This window comes from Myotis brandtii, unplaced genomic scaffold (assembly GCF_000412655.1).
Source record: "Myotis brandtii unplaced genomic scaffold, ASM41265v1 scaffold303, whole genome shotgun sequence".
NCBI lineage: Eukaryota > Metazoa > Chordata > Mammalia > Chiroptera > Vespertilionidae > Myotis > Myotis brandtii.
Genome location: NW_005361573.1, coordinates 1790331 through 1805011, shown reverse-complemented (window position 1 = coordinate 1805011; position 14681 = coordinate 1790331). Strand labels below are relative to the sequence as shown.

General features: G+C 52.3%; 1 protein-coding gene across 3 annotated transcripts in view; it reads right to left on the bottom strand.

Moving 5' to 3' along the window:
- Positions 1-63: 63 nt before the first annotated feature.
- Positions 64-14681, bottom strand: part of ASPHD2 (aspartate beta-hydroxylase domain containing 2) — a 25129-nt gene continuing 10511 nt past the window's right edge. The window contains exons 2-6 of one of the 3 annotated variants that reach the window (XR_001362765.1): positions 11945-11947; positions 10000-11085; positions 4770-4883; positions 1052-2036; positions 64-820 (exon numbers count right to left, since the gene is read on the bottom strand). Coding sequence is in view for 2 of the 3 variants with exons in the window: in XM_014542479.1 (XP_014397965.1) it covers positions 1927-2036; positions 4770-4883; positions 10000-10807 (1032 nt within the window). In the remaining variant the exon portion in view is untranslated. The other 2 variants (XM_014542479.1, XM_005869708.2) reach the window with 2 other exon arrangements.

Sequence of the window (14681 nt, the reverse complement as noted above, 5' to 3'; positions counted from 1 at the left end):
CCTCTAACTCAGCTGTGCCCGGCTCAGGGCTCCTGCCCAACAGACGACGCCACCATTTCACTGTGGTTTTCAGCAAGACCCTTTATTGATCTCCTGTTCCCCATCACGTCACACAAGTGCAGGCAGCCAGGTGCCTGCGCGGCTGTTGGCTTTGTAAACGTGGAGCGGTCGGTATGTATAGAAATCATGCACCTCAAGTGATTCTTTAACAAATACAAGTGAGGAGACTTCAGGTGTTTTGAAAGGTCTGCCCTTTCCTGCATTCTAATCACTGAAAATCTCTCGCAGACATTTCACTCAACCGCGGACACGTTTTCTTGGCACACTTGCTAGTCTGCCTAGTGCGTTTCAGGTCGTGGTTACTTCTCACAGAAGCTGCTGGCTTCCATGTGGATGGAAACACGGGACCTGCACATGTGACAGGCCTGTATTCATACCGCGCCACGGCCTCCTTGACCTGACACTGCCATTATCCATGATGCAAACCGGCATCTGGTATGGATGGAGGAGGCTGCCCTCCACACCTCAGCTAACAGGAGGACGTTTCTAGACTTAGCGCCCCCACCTGGCCGTGTCCTTCACAGGAGATGGAAGGGCCAGGCCAGTGCCGGGACCAGGGTCCTCTGGGTCTGTCGGTCCTCCGGGGATCCCCGCTCACACGTTCGCTTCGGCTGCCATCACTCAGCTCACGCCTTCGCAATAACAGGGCCACAGGGCTGACTCTCGCACTGAGTCCAGCGTTTGAACATTTATGTACAGACAGGTAAATGGAAAATCATAGGCCACGAAACTCCAGACGAAACAGACACTTGGGTCACACCTGGAGTCCCAGCCAGTGCCGGGACCAGGGTCCTCTGGGTCTGTCGGTCCTCCGGGGATCCCCACTCACACGTTCGCTTCGGCTGCCATCACTCAGCTCACGCCTTAGCAATAACAGGGCCACAGGGCTGACTCTCGCACTGAGTCCAGCGTTTGAACATTTATGTACAAACAGGTAAATGGAAAATCATAGGCCACGAAACTCCGAACGAAACAGACACTTGGGTCACACCTGGAGTTCCAGTTCTGCCAGAGAAAGGCTGCCCAGATGTCGCTGGACAAGTGGAGTCTCGGCCGCCACAGCTCCAAGGGGCCAACCAGGCGGTCTCCGAGCTCAGCGTCACAACGGCTAACACGGGGACTGCGCAGGCCCGGGTGGCAGTGGGGCTTCTGTAGGCAGTGAGGTAAGTGAAGTACTCGTTCTGCGGCTGAGCCGTGGGAGCCCCGCCCGAGGACACCAGCCTCGGCTCTGAAGGGGAGCCATGTCGCTCCGGTCCCGCAGCCGCACGCTCTCCGCCATCAGACAGACAGGGTTGGCGGTGGGGTGAGCGGATGGTGACATTTCCCCAGGCCGTGCCCCTGCTCATGTCCACCCTGCCCATGCAGCTGGCCGGGTGCAGGGACTGCAGCCTCCCCTGCCTGGGGGGCGGGTGGGTCCCCCTTGTGGCCGTGACAGCAGCAAAGGCCACGTTCTCTAGTGCTATGGGTGGCAGAGTTTTCTGTTTTGTATGGTGACCACAAGAAGTTTTACGTTGTTACATTCAGACAAAGAACCATCTGATCACTGAAAAAAACAAGTAGCAACGTGACACCGACAACAGGGGCACCGAGCCTCTGGGAGCCTCAGGCCGCAGAGCGAAGTCCCGCGCCATTAGGCGGAAACGAACCGCAGAAGCAAACGAACAGAAGGAAAAAGACCTCTAAGGAAGTACAAGCTGGAGTTTCCCACTAACAACGGGAGCAAAGAGGGACCCAACGTGGTATAAAAATCCCCAATGAGAGCTTTCTGTCGAGGCAGGTTTCTGAGCATGGAATCGTAACACGTGCGCTGGACCGGCCCACGGCTGTCCCCAGGCCACTCTCGCCGACCTGGCACGGGAAGTGTTCTCATCGGCCTGGAGCAAAGATGAAATCCAGGGCCTGCCGTTCAGCCGCGGCGACATTCGGATGCCACAGATCCACCATGAAAACCACCCGTGGGCCATCCTCCGCGGCACCTGGGATGGGGGTGAGAGAGGAGAGGTTCGAACAGCCCGAAGCCAGGACCCACGGTTAGCTTTCCAGCACAGATCGGAAGAGTTCCTGCTCTCTGATCAGGAATGTGATCCTGGCTTCCTACGGTTCCAAGCAGAGTGCATAACAGGAGCAGGCAGAGGGAGAGGAGGCATTGAGGGACTGAAGCTATTCCGTGTGATCCTGTCATGGTCCATACATGTCATTACACGTTTGTCAAAACCCTAGCAGAGTGCATAACAGGAGCAGGCAGAGGGAGAGGAGCATGTAAGAGCACAAGACATTGAGGGACTGAAGCTACTCTGTGTGATCCTGTCATGGTCCGTACATGTCATTATACGTTTGTCAAAACCCACAGATAGTACAACACAGAGTGAACCCTAATGCAGACTATCGACTTAGTTAACAACAACATGTCGCTATGAGCTCATCAGTTGTAACAGATGCACCACACTAATGCCAGATGCTGGTAAAAGTGGAAATTGGGTATCGGGATGAGGGAGGGTGCTGTGTACTTTCTGCTCAATTTTTCTGGAAACCTAAAACGTCTCTAAAAATAAAGTTCCTTTTAAAAGGGCAGCAATACCTAGGTTTTTTATTCTTTTGGTTGCTATTGCAAAAGGAATGGTCTTTTCCATTTCTTTTTCTCAAGTTTTGTTGTTAGTATACAGGAAGGCAATGGATTTTTGCACATTGAGTTTATATCCTGCAACCTGACTGCATTGTTTATTGTTTCTAATAGTTTTTTGGTCGAGTCTTTAGGGTTTCCTATCTGCAAAAAGCAACCATTTGACTTCTTCCTTCCCTATTTGAATGCGTCTTATTTCTTTCTCTTGCCTTATTGCTCTGGCTAGGACTTCCAGCACTATGTTGAATAAGAGTGGTGAAAGTGGACATCCTTGTCTTGTTTCTGATCTTAGGGAAAAAGCTTTCAATTTCTCACCACTAAGTATGATATTAGCTGAGGGTTTATCATATATGGCCTCTATTATGTTGAGGTAGGAGTAAACTTAAAGAATGTGAAAGATCTATATACTAAAAATTACAAAGCATTACTACGAAAGATTTAAAAAGACACAACAAAATGGAAAACTATCCCATGTTCATGGATTGGAAGAATCAACATAGTTAAATGGCCATATTACCCAAAGCAATATACAGATTTAATGCAATCCCCATCAAAATCCCAATGTCATTTTTTAAAGAAATGTAACGAGAAATCATCAGATTTGTATGGAACCACTAAAGACCCAGAGTAGCCAAAGCCATGCTGGAAAAAAAAAAAGAATGAAGCTGGAGGTATCACAGTACCTGACTTTAAATTATACTACAGAGCTACAATATTCAAAACAGCATGGTACTGGCAGAGAAACAGACACACAGATCAATGGAACAGAATAGAGAATCCAGCTATAAAACCACATGCATATGGACAGATAATTTTCAACAAACGAGCCAGAAACACACATTTGAGTAAAGGTAGTCTCTTCAATAAATGGTGCTGGGAAAACTGGAAAGCCACATGCAAATAAATGAAACTGGATTACAGTTTGTCCCCATGTACATAAATTAACTCAAAATGGATCAAAGACCTACACATAAGACCCAAAACTGTAAGTGACATAGCAGAAAATATATGGTAGGTACCAAACTTATGGACCTGGGCCGTAGAGGACATTTTATGGACTTGACCCTAAAGGCACAGGAGGTAAAGGCAAAAATAATGAGTGAAACTGTATCAAACTAAAAAGCTTCTGCACAGCAAAGGAAACTGACAACAGAACAAACACGCAACCAACCAGATGGGAGATGATATCTGCACACAGCTGCTCTGACAAAGGTTTAATTTCCAAAATATATAAAGAACTCGTAAAACTCAACACCGAACAATCGAATCAAAAAGTGGGCAAAGGACCTGAAAATACACCTCTCCCAGGATATATGAAAAGATGTTCAACTTCTCTGGCAATTAGGGAAATGCAAATCAAAACTACCATGAGACCATCTTACACCTGTCCGAGTGGCCATTATCAACAAGACAAGCAACAACAAGTGTTGGAGAGGTTGTGGAAAAAAGGGAACCCTCACTCACTGCTGGTGGGAATGTAGACTGGTACAACCATTGTGGAAAGCAGTACTGGTGATTTCTCAAAAAATTAAGACTAGAGCTACCATATGACCCAGCAACCCCACTCCCGGGTATATACACAAAAAACTCAAACTCATGTATTTGCAAAGATTATGCGCCCCTATGTTCATTGCAACATTATTCACGGTGGCCAAGACATGGAAACAACCGAAGTGTCCTGCGACAGAGGATGGATGAAGAAGATGCAGTACATATACACTCAGCCACAAGAAAGGATGAAATAGCGACATTTGCAACAACATAGATGGACCTTGAGAACATTATGCTAAGTGAACTAAGTCAGACAGAAAAAGCTAAGCACCGTATGACTTCACTGTGGGATATAAAACTGAAACTTATGAACACAAACAGCAGAGTGGTGACTGCCAGAAGGAAGGGGGTCCTAACAGGAGGTGACAGGAGAAGATCTGATTTTGGACGGTGGGCACACGGTGCAATAGACAGATCTGGTAACATAAAGATCTACACAGGAAACCTATATGTTCATGTTGACCAATGCCACCCCAATCAATTTAGTAAAGTAAATAAATAAAATAAAAGAGCGGCAATAGGGAAGGCAGGCACTCACCTTCATGGAATGCGGTGTGTAGGAAAGAGTCGTCAAAGAGAAGGCAGCGGCCTTCTGCCCAACACTGCGGCTCGCCCCCCACCACCAGCTCACAGCCACTTGGAGTTTTCAGACCTCGGAGGAAAAGGTAGAGCAGAGAGTGAAGGCAGGCGAGATCAGGCATGGCCAGAAGTCAGGGTGGCCGGAAGTCAGATGTGGCCGGAAGTCGTGGGGCCGGAAGTCAGGGGTGGCCGGAAGTTTGGGAGCGGGCAGCTCTCGATTTCCAATCTTTATCCTCACCCCTTGGGGTCTCTATATGGGGAGGGGGATAGTTCAATAGGGCAAATGCGGGGTAAGCACCTGGATCCTCTCTGTACCCCTTGGAAAAACTCATCCCTCCATTGGCTTAACCTGCTCTGGGTCCTGGGCGCCTCTGCTAAAGCCGGGAACCGAGCTTGCCCTACACGTTGAAGACTCCGGAAGACCAACCGCGGCACCACCGGAAACTGCGGGAGCAGGCTCAGAGCCCTGCCTATCAATAATCGTGTTTCCTACAGTCCCGCCTCTAGGGCTGCTCTCGGTGAGACCGAAGACGCAAAGGCTCACACGGTGCCCTCCTCTTTGGGTTCCAACCCTTCCATCCATTTTGAGGCCCGAGGACGGCATGTTGTTCATCGAGGTTCCCCCGGCTCCATTCTGGGAAACCGGAGGACACCGCAAGAAAACCCCTGAGCTTTAGGAGGATGTGGAGCGACACCTGCTGCGGAGACATATGCTTAAAGCGCCAGTGGCGAGGCCCACGTTTGGTGCCCAGCCCAGGAGAGGGGTCTGCCGGAAGTGCTGCCGCGCATGCGCATTCACGTCCCCTCGCCACGCCAAAGGTCTGGGGAAATGGTTCAGTGACTCATTGTGACAAGCACGCCCCTGGGCCAGTCGGCAGTGTCCCTTATAACAAAATGAGACAGCCTTCTCTCTCACAGGCGGGGTATTGTAATGCACTCTCGGAGCCAAAAATGGATGGTTCCGGGAAGCATGAATGCAGTAAGAATTCTAACGGAGGCCGCGCGCAGCCGTGGGAAGGACAGAGGCCCTGGGATCAGATCACTGACTCTGACTCATATCTGCTGTGTGACTCTGGGCAAGCACTCGATCTCTCTGAGCCATAGCCTCCTTGTCTGTAAAGAGAGGGCATGAGCATACTTACCTGCCAGTGCTACTCGACCACTGTCCTTGCTACTAATATCTGAAGACTGACTGTGCGCAGGCTTGTGTTAAATAAACACTTTACAGACCTCACTTCGCCTACTTCCCAGACGGAGCAACCGGGATACAGAGAAGTTAAGGGACCTGCGGGAGGTCACTGTTTAGTCCTGGCAGGAGCTGAGATTTGAATCCAAACTGTCTGGCTCCGAAGAACAGGCTCTTATAACACGGGCCAGCATGATGTAAATGCTGGCTATTACATTAGTAGCAGTGGTAGTTAAGTGGTTGCTGATTTTCCTGCAGTTAATGGTAAGTTTCAACCATCAATAGCACATTTTATTGCACCAGCTGAGACTGTCCATTCTGACTCTGAAACCACGACCTCCCACTACTGTTAACAACTGCTGGGGGTTAGAGGTCCAGCCGCTGGCGCAAATGAAGAGAGCCCCACAGGCCACGTCCCCTTCATGCGTGACCGTACTGCTGGTGCAGGTGGAGAAGGCCTTTAGGACAGGCGCTTCTCTGCAAGGACAGTCCACCCCAGGGGTTCAGAGAGAAGTTCCCCTTTCTCTGAGACACTAAATGACTGATTGCCATGAGCCACAGTACAACAGAAAAATGGTGTGTCTTGCTGGTTTATCAGCCCCCTGCTTCCTCTCCCCTGCCTCGCCCCGCACTCTGCTCCAGCCTCCAGTGGCCCACCATTCCTGCCTCTTGCTCACAAACCAGTTTAGTTGGCAGAAGTAATCATTAACCCCCCAAATGAGAATCCAGGTGGCTCCTGGGTCAGAGACAGTCCCACATGCCCAGGCCTCTCTCTGGCTTGGGGTTTGCTGCCTTCCCCACCAACCGCTGACGGAGGCAGGAGAAGGTGGAGAAAAGGCTCTGCCCACCAGTGGCCCCACTTCAGGAGGCCGGGGGCTGACACTGAGGGTGGGCAAGGCAAACACAAGCTGATCTGCTGGTACCACGTAGGGGGTGGCCCAGAAACCTGACAGCATACGCACGAAAGAAAATTGAGAGTGGAATTGTGCTTATTTAGTGAGAATTTGCTGAATATGCATTTTTATCTACTCTTTCCCGAGGGTGAGCCCTTTGGATGGGTGCCTGCCTCCCCGGTGCCACCTGCCTGGTAATCGTCAGAGGTTGCTTCCTAGAGGTTTGTGGCAGTGCGGGCAGGACGTCCCAGCCCCCCACACAGTGCCAGGTGGTGGCCAGGCGGGAGCTGTCCCTGGTTCTGCACGGAATCAAAGCTGAGTGACACCACCTCTGGAGGTAGCGCAGGACGGGGCTCAGCAAATGACCGGGCACACGGGGCTCAGCAAATGACCGGGCACATGAGGAGCAGTGGCTGGAGGGACAGTACCACCAGTCACAACGCAGATGGCAGGCAGGAAAGGAGGACAAGGCTTGGCATTCCAGAAACCACAGTACCTCCGCCACCTACAGCCAGGTAACTGGCAGGTGTGGCCACCAGACACCTATCCTGCTGGCCCTGTTTCCGACCTCCTTCTCTGGCCTCCCTCTCTGTCAACACTCAAGGTCACGTGAATCAAACACAGCCTTCTTTCCTTCCTGGGTGCATACGAATGTGGGCATGACCGTGGAAAGAAGGAAATGGTGAGCAGAGCCAACCACGGAGCTCGCCTGGCCTCGGGTACTAGCCACACTCCAATGGGACGCCTTCCAAGGCTTCCTGCTGCCCTGGGAGCATGACGTGGCCCACTTTCTCTGGTGGCCAGTACCCAGCGGGCCAAGGAGGGGAGGACAGGTCATCAAGGGACCTGTGTGGGTGTGATTTACACGCACACACACACACTTAAACTGCATGGATGCACAACAGGCATTAATACACAGGAGGCAAATCTTTGGTCCTTGCCACCAGCCCTTCCTACTCAGCACACCTGCCTGGAGTCCCACCCCACCTGTCCTCAAACACCCTTCCCTGCATCATTTGGAAGTTTTTAGAAAACATAAAAGGAAGCCTTTTAAAACAACAGCGTTGTTCCCCATGGCCCACAGCCTTAATACCAAGCCTGACGGGGGAGCAGGGGGAGGCTCTGTGGTTTGCTCCCACCCGACCTCTCCAACCTCGGCCTCCACCACTGGTCACCCCAGCAAGCCAGACATGGCTGCCCCAACCCCCAAGGGAAGCCTCCTCCCCAGCTGCGCCCTTCCAGGCCAGACCACCTGCCCTGAGCAGCCCACCTGCAGCCCTCTCGTCCTCTGACCTCAGGGAGCACCCTGGTGCCTCGCACAGTGATTTCACTGATCATGATCCGTCACTTGGATGACCACCTCCGCTCTTAGGTTAATCATGGCCCCTTGACCTGACCGCTCTCGACCTGCCAATCACTTCACACACACAGAGCACCCCGAGGCCTCCACCAGCCCTCAGGCGGGGATCACTACCTCCATTCGAGAGAGGAGAGCACGGCGGCTCCAAGGTCACTCAGCACATAGGGCGGACCAATCAGGGCCCAGGCCCATTTGCTTCCACAGTCTGCTCATTCCCCATGGTTCCCGAGGGCAGAGACCGTGTCCCCTGGGTTCTTTATCACATGGTCCAGCCTGGTGTCGGGTCCTCAGAGCTACCAGCAACTGCTTATCCAATGCTGTCACGTGCCAAGCACTGTGTCGAGCAGCCATAGGAGATATTACTTGATGTGACCCTCTAATGATCCTGTGAGATAAGTACTACCTCCCCATTTCACAGATGAGGAAACTGAGGCACAGAGACCCAGTTACTTGCCCAAAGTGACACAGCTGACCACGAAGCCAGGCCACCTCGACCCTGCTCTGCCTGTCCTCTTGAAATACTCGAGGTGTCAACTGCTCAAATCTCGTTCCTTTTGCTTTTCAAAGCAGTGAAGCCCTCTGTTGAAGCCACACTTCATTCATAATCCAGAGAGAACAGGAGAAGCAGAGGGCTCTGGGTGCGTGAAGGGGGGTGGAGGGCATGGGTATGTGGGCCCCCCAGTGCAGCCCGAGGTTCCTCTGTGGGGGTAATTATGAACCCTGCTCCAGCCACATTGGGTTTATTTGTTTCTCCTCCCTCCATCCTGATGCCCAGGCAGCACTGCAAACTCCCCAGAGCTGGGCCTGGCCCCGCACACTCCTCCAGTCTGGGATGCTAACCGGAGGTGCCATCGCCCCGGTAACCAAGCCATTATCATGACTCACCAGGAACAAACGAGGCATTCTGGGGAACGAATACCCCATTTACCAAGCTGTTTCCAAGCCTACGTTTAGCAAGTACTCCCTCTCTATCACGCTCTGCGTGAACAAATGCTTCACAACACACAATCTCCTCCCAGATCTTCAGCGTAACTCTGTAAAAGGTGATCTTCCAAATGAGGAAACCGAGGCTCAGAGAGGTGAAGCGACTTGCCCAAGACACAGCCAGCTCGAGGTGGGGCCAGGATGCAAACACAGGCAATCTGGCCCCAACCCTGTCCTCAAAACCACAGCTGCACACAATGCACGCCTTGCCCACTTCCCTAGAATCTGGGTAGCATCACCCCGGAGCATCGGTTCATCTCTGAGCATCAGAAGGCACGCGGCATCTCTCACAGCCTCCGCATCATCATGGACCTCAGAGACCACTGTAACCATCTCTGGCTCTGCAGGGCCACTGCTCAACAGCCACTAGCCATGTGCTGCTATTTAAATTTTAATTCCGATTAAGTTAAAAACTGAGCCCCTCAGTGGCACTAATCACATCTCAAGCACTCAGCGGTCACGTGGGGCCAGTGGCTACCGTATCGGACAGTGTGCCCGGAGACCAGGCCCGTCAGCACAGAAAGCTCCCTTTGGACAGAGCTTCTGTCAATATCAGGTTCACACTGATCATTGTTTTGACCCAATCTTTGATGTCAAACTGTTTACAGGTGGCTCATCAATTTGTGAGTGAAGCACAACAATAAAAGATGTGAAAAGAGCAGGAATTCTGGCTACTGAGCTTTCGGGGTGTCTGGATTCCCCCCGGAAGTCAGGCCCGACGCGACTGAGAAGGGGTGTGTGCCGGGACCCCGGCCCCACAACATACCTAAGTGGCATCGGATGCGGATGTTGGTGGGTCCGTAGTGCTCCGTGATCACAGTCCCGGGGCTCAGCACGGAGATGCACGCGTTCCCAAAAACATTGTTCCCAATACAGGTCCGAAGGCTGCCGAGCAAGCGGTACGTCCGTGGGCACTTCCTGCAGTTCCTGGGCACGCACACCCCCTGGTTGACCAAGTAGAAGGTGACCCACTCCCCGCTGGGGGTGCTGTTCATTTTCCAGCCCTGCGGGAGGCTGCAGTTGGAGAAGCCCTTGTACAGGGCCTCGAACTCGCCCAGGATGGTCGGGAAGCTCCGCTCCAGCAGCTCCACGTCGTGCCTCTGGGCGTCCCGTGAAAAGTAGGGCGTGGTGGGGAGGTCGGGCAGGAAGAAGACCTCGGGCTTCTGGATGGAGGGCCGGCTGTTGAGGTAGCGGCCCTGCTCGCGGATGCCCTTGTGGATGCGGCCCATGCCCGACCAGGAGTAGCGCTTGGCGTACTCCTGCAGGTTGTGGTAGAGTTTCTGGTTGAGGCCCTCGTTGTGTGTGCAGCGCACGCACTCGGGGGACTGGCAGTACACGTACCCGTTCTGCAGCCCGTTGGCGTCGGCGCCCTGCATGAGGGAGTTGACGGAGGCGTAGGGCCGGGGCTGCTCCCGGCCCACGTGGTAGCAGTACCACACGAACAGGACCAGCAGGCAGGCCACGGTGGCCACGGCGGTGGTGTCGCAGTCCCGCACGGACTGGATGCCCGTGGCGATGCAGTCCCGGAGGCCATCCAGCGACCAGCTCCAGGCCACCAGCCACTCGAGCGACATCTTGGGGGAGTTGGTGTCGTGGGTGTGAAGCAAGGTCAGACAGTCAGTCCCCAAGGGCACCCACACTTTGCAGGTTAGCGTGGGGCAGCGGGGGCAGGGGGTGGCATGGCTGCCCCCGTTCCTCGGATCCTGCTCAGGGTGGCATTGACAGGCGAGGCCGCCTATGCCCACCACCCCACTCCAGGCAAAAGGGACTGGGCAGCGTGGCAGGAGCTGCTTTATGTCACATTAGAGAGTGGTGTTGGTCACTATGAAACGGTTTTTTTTTAAGTCCAAACCTAGATGAAAAAAATAAAATAAAATAACAGCATAAATTTTTACACTGGAAAAAATCCTCACGCGAAATGTAAAGTCCCAGATCATTTCATAAGGCCCTTGTTGGCAGGTGACACACTTCTCAGTCTTGTGTATTCTCTCTCCACTTCACCACCACCCCCTTTTCCCAAAGGACCAGCGGTGTTTCATCTGCATCGAGCACTGTTTGACCATGACAGTAGTCCCATGCATTTCACAGCATCCTGAGGAGGTACCAGAGTTCCCATTTCACAGATGAGAACACTGAGGCTCAGAGACCCTAGAACTCCCCGAAGTTCCTGCAGCCACAGCGGGGACACAAATCCCATATGACTTCAAAGTGGTAACTACCCATTTTGCTATACTTTCATAGTAGCCATTTAATAAATGCTTCATCCCCTTCACGCTCTGTCCCTTTAAGTAGATGTGGGTTCACAAAGCATTTTAAAAATGGCAAAGGCACTTGAAGACGGCATATTTTCCATTTCACTGTTTTCATAGCCCTCCATCATTCTTATTTAATCTCTCTTGCCCTTCTGACATGGGTTGAGCTTAAATCAAACTGGAAAAGGAATTGGGCTCCCTGTGGCCCCAGCCATGGCAGACACTGGGCATTTCAACTACTCACTTGGGAGACTCCTTACTAAGTAAAAGCCCTGTCAGGTCTCTGACTGTCTCCAAACACACAGATACTTTCCCACGTGTTTTACTGATGGTCGGGGTCACTGTCCAGCACCCTGATTATCCTTATAACCTAAAGGCATGATCAGGCCACAGGGGTCACGTTGCTGTGTCTATAAAGTCCCCACCATGTTCCCCAGCTGAATGAACCCCACCATCCACCTGCTTTTTCTAACCCGATGAGAACCGCCAGGTCTATGTGCTATTGCATCCCCTCATCTCGAGCAGAAAAATAATTCAGACAATTCGTTTTGTGCTCCGCCCTCCCTCTCCTCTCTCAAGAAGATGAGAGAGTAACGAAAAAAGTGGGAGAGCTGGACCCTCCCCTTTCAGGACCAAATGTGGCCCAAAAGTTCTTACGATGGGGCAGAGATTAAGAACCCAGCCTGGAGATGGGCTAGAGCCAGGGGTCCTCAAACTTTTTAAACAGGGGGCCAGTTCACTGTCCCTCAGACTGTTGGAGGGCTGGACTATAGTTTAAAAAAAAACTATGAACAAATTCCTATGCACACTGCACGTATCTTATTTTGAAGTAAAAAAACAAAACGGGAACAAATACAATATTTGTATTTGCATGTGGCCCGCGGGCCGTAGTTTGAGGACCCCTGGGCTAGACTGAGCAGCACTCCCAACCCCGGACAGGTCACTTCCCCTCTCTAAATCTCAGTTTCCTCATCTGTAAGACGGGTAATGCTCTTCTCACTGAATGAGGATGAATGATGGATGTCAAGCACGTACGATCACGTCATGGTGAGCATTCAGTATGTGCGCTGGTGACTGCTATGACATGTGGCATCCACCTTGCTGAGCCAGCAAAACCAACGGTGGGGCCGCAGGGTAAGATGACTCAGGACAGAACATTCCAGCAGCTACAGGTAGATTCTGGACGCTCTTGTGGCCACACATCTCAAGTGGTGGTTTGTTTGTTTCCTTTGTGGTGGTTTTTTTTTTTGGTCCCCAGACTTGCAAAGCCAAAAACGAAAGGGAAACCTTAGGTGATCATTAACCGCCTCTTTGCATCTTCCCAGCTTAGGGAAAGAACAAGGAACCACTTGACTATTGTGTTCAGTAAGTCCAAAGCACACGTGCTGAATATTCATGCATGGTTTTTATGTTTCTAGGAAAAATACAAGAGTTTTGGAGGTTAGACGCTAATTTTTTTCTCTCTCACATGTTCTTGATTTCATCACAGACTTGGGAGGAGAGGGCAAGGCTGGGCCCCCCTGGATGGAAAGAGACCCCTCTGTGCCCCTGGTTCTCTCTCAGTCCCCCCCTCCCCCGCCCCCACCCATGACTGGCAGCTGTTTCCTCTCGAGATGGGAAAGAAAATTTGAATGAAAGGTGTTTTGTTTGCAAGCCATCTCACCACAGAACCCCAGGATTCCTGAACTTCCGTGTGAAACCATCACCTGCGTAGCAACAAGCAACTCGGACTAAAAGGGATTTCCCCCATCACTGAGCTCAACTCCGAACTGGAGCTTGTAAACACCCTCTCTCGGGAGGAGAGGTTTCCTGAAATGTTCTCAGAGTGAGAGGCTGATAATTTGACAAACACCTGTGAAGTGTTAGTTCCCATCAGCCCTGCTAAGCACTAGAGTTTAAGTCAGTCAACATGAAGATCTGGAGGGCAGGGTAGAGGATGAAGGAATCGTTACCCTGAGCGCCCCCCACTCCCCCCGCAGCTTACCCCCTTCTCGGGGAAGCATCATTCTCTACAAGGACAGCCCCTGGTCACTCCCTAGACTGAGCTATAGACAAAAGGCAACAAAAGATCCCGATCCCCTGAGCTCCAGGCTCGGACCCTGCTCACAAGATCATAAACAGCACTGAGAGCTGAAGTTAGGACTTTTCAGACCTGTCTGTTACTTTTAGCCAGAAAACGCAGGCGGGGCCCTGGGCCCAGGGGTGGGTTAACAAGCTCACAGCTGAAATATGACACTAAAGGTCGCCCTTACACTTGCAGGGTGACTGGCAGTGGATTAAATACCGGTGCAAACATTGGACCCTATTGCACCCAGTGACAAACCTCCATCGCCCACGGATTCCTCCTCCCCCACCCCCACCCCCAGTCTCAGTGACCACAGCAACTTCCGGCTTCCTTCACACGTCTGTTCATGTTTCATTTCTGTCCTCATTAGGGATGGGGACACCTCATTGCAGTTCTGCACTTTAATCATATGCAACTCCAGATCTTAAAGGTCAGTCTGCTTGGGGGAATCAAGTCCAAATTCATGGCCAATTCGTGAGCAAGTCCAATCAAGTATAACTTCTGATACAATGAACACCTCCTCCCTGGGGGGTGGGGGAAGCAGACCTATAGCTCTGACCTGGTTAATTCAGTTCACATTACCAGTCCAGGGGCTGCCCAAGGCTAAAAAGCTTCTGGTCCTTTTTAAGGTGAGGCCAGGTCACCCCAGAAGTCCCCCAGGGAGCAGGGAGGGGGTGGGGGGGCAAGGTGAGCAATGCCTGCCGCCCCTCCACCCAGGAGCCAGGAGCTGCTCTGGGGCCAGCCCTCCCCAGTGGGGACCAGAGACCTTTCCTCCTCACTCTCTTGGCCAGCTGTTTCAGCATCCACTCTGGAGAGTGAGGGGGGAAGGGGAGGGCAGAGGTTGGGTTAATACAGATGGTGACCACCAGGAGGTCAGGGGAGGAGGGGGATGGGACAAGAGAAAGGTGATTACTGACAGGAAAAGTAGGCAATCCGCTAATGAGTAGGGAATGAAGCTTGTGTTGATCACCCGGGGGCAGGGGAGAGGGTTACCACGGGAAATATGGGAAGTGGGTGAAGCTCAGGGCTGGGGAGGAGGGGAGAGCAAGCAAGGAAAGGGATCCAGGAGGAGGGTCATCGGGGAGGAGGCCATGGGGGGTGGAGGGGAGGGTATTACACGAAGTAGGAGAC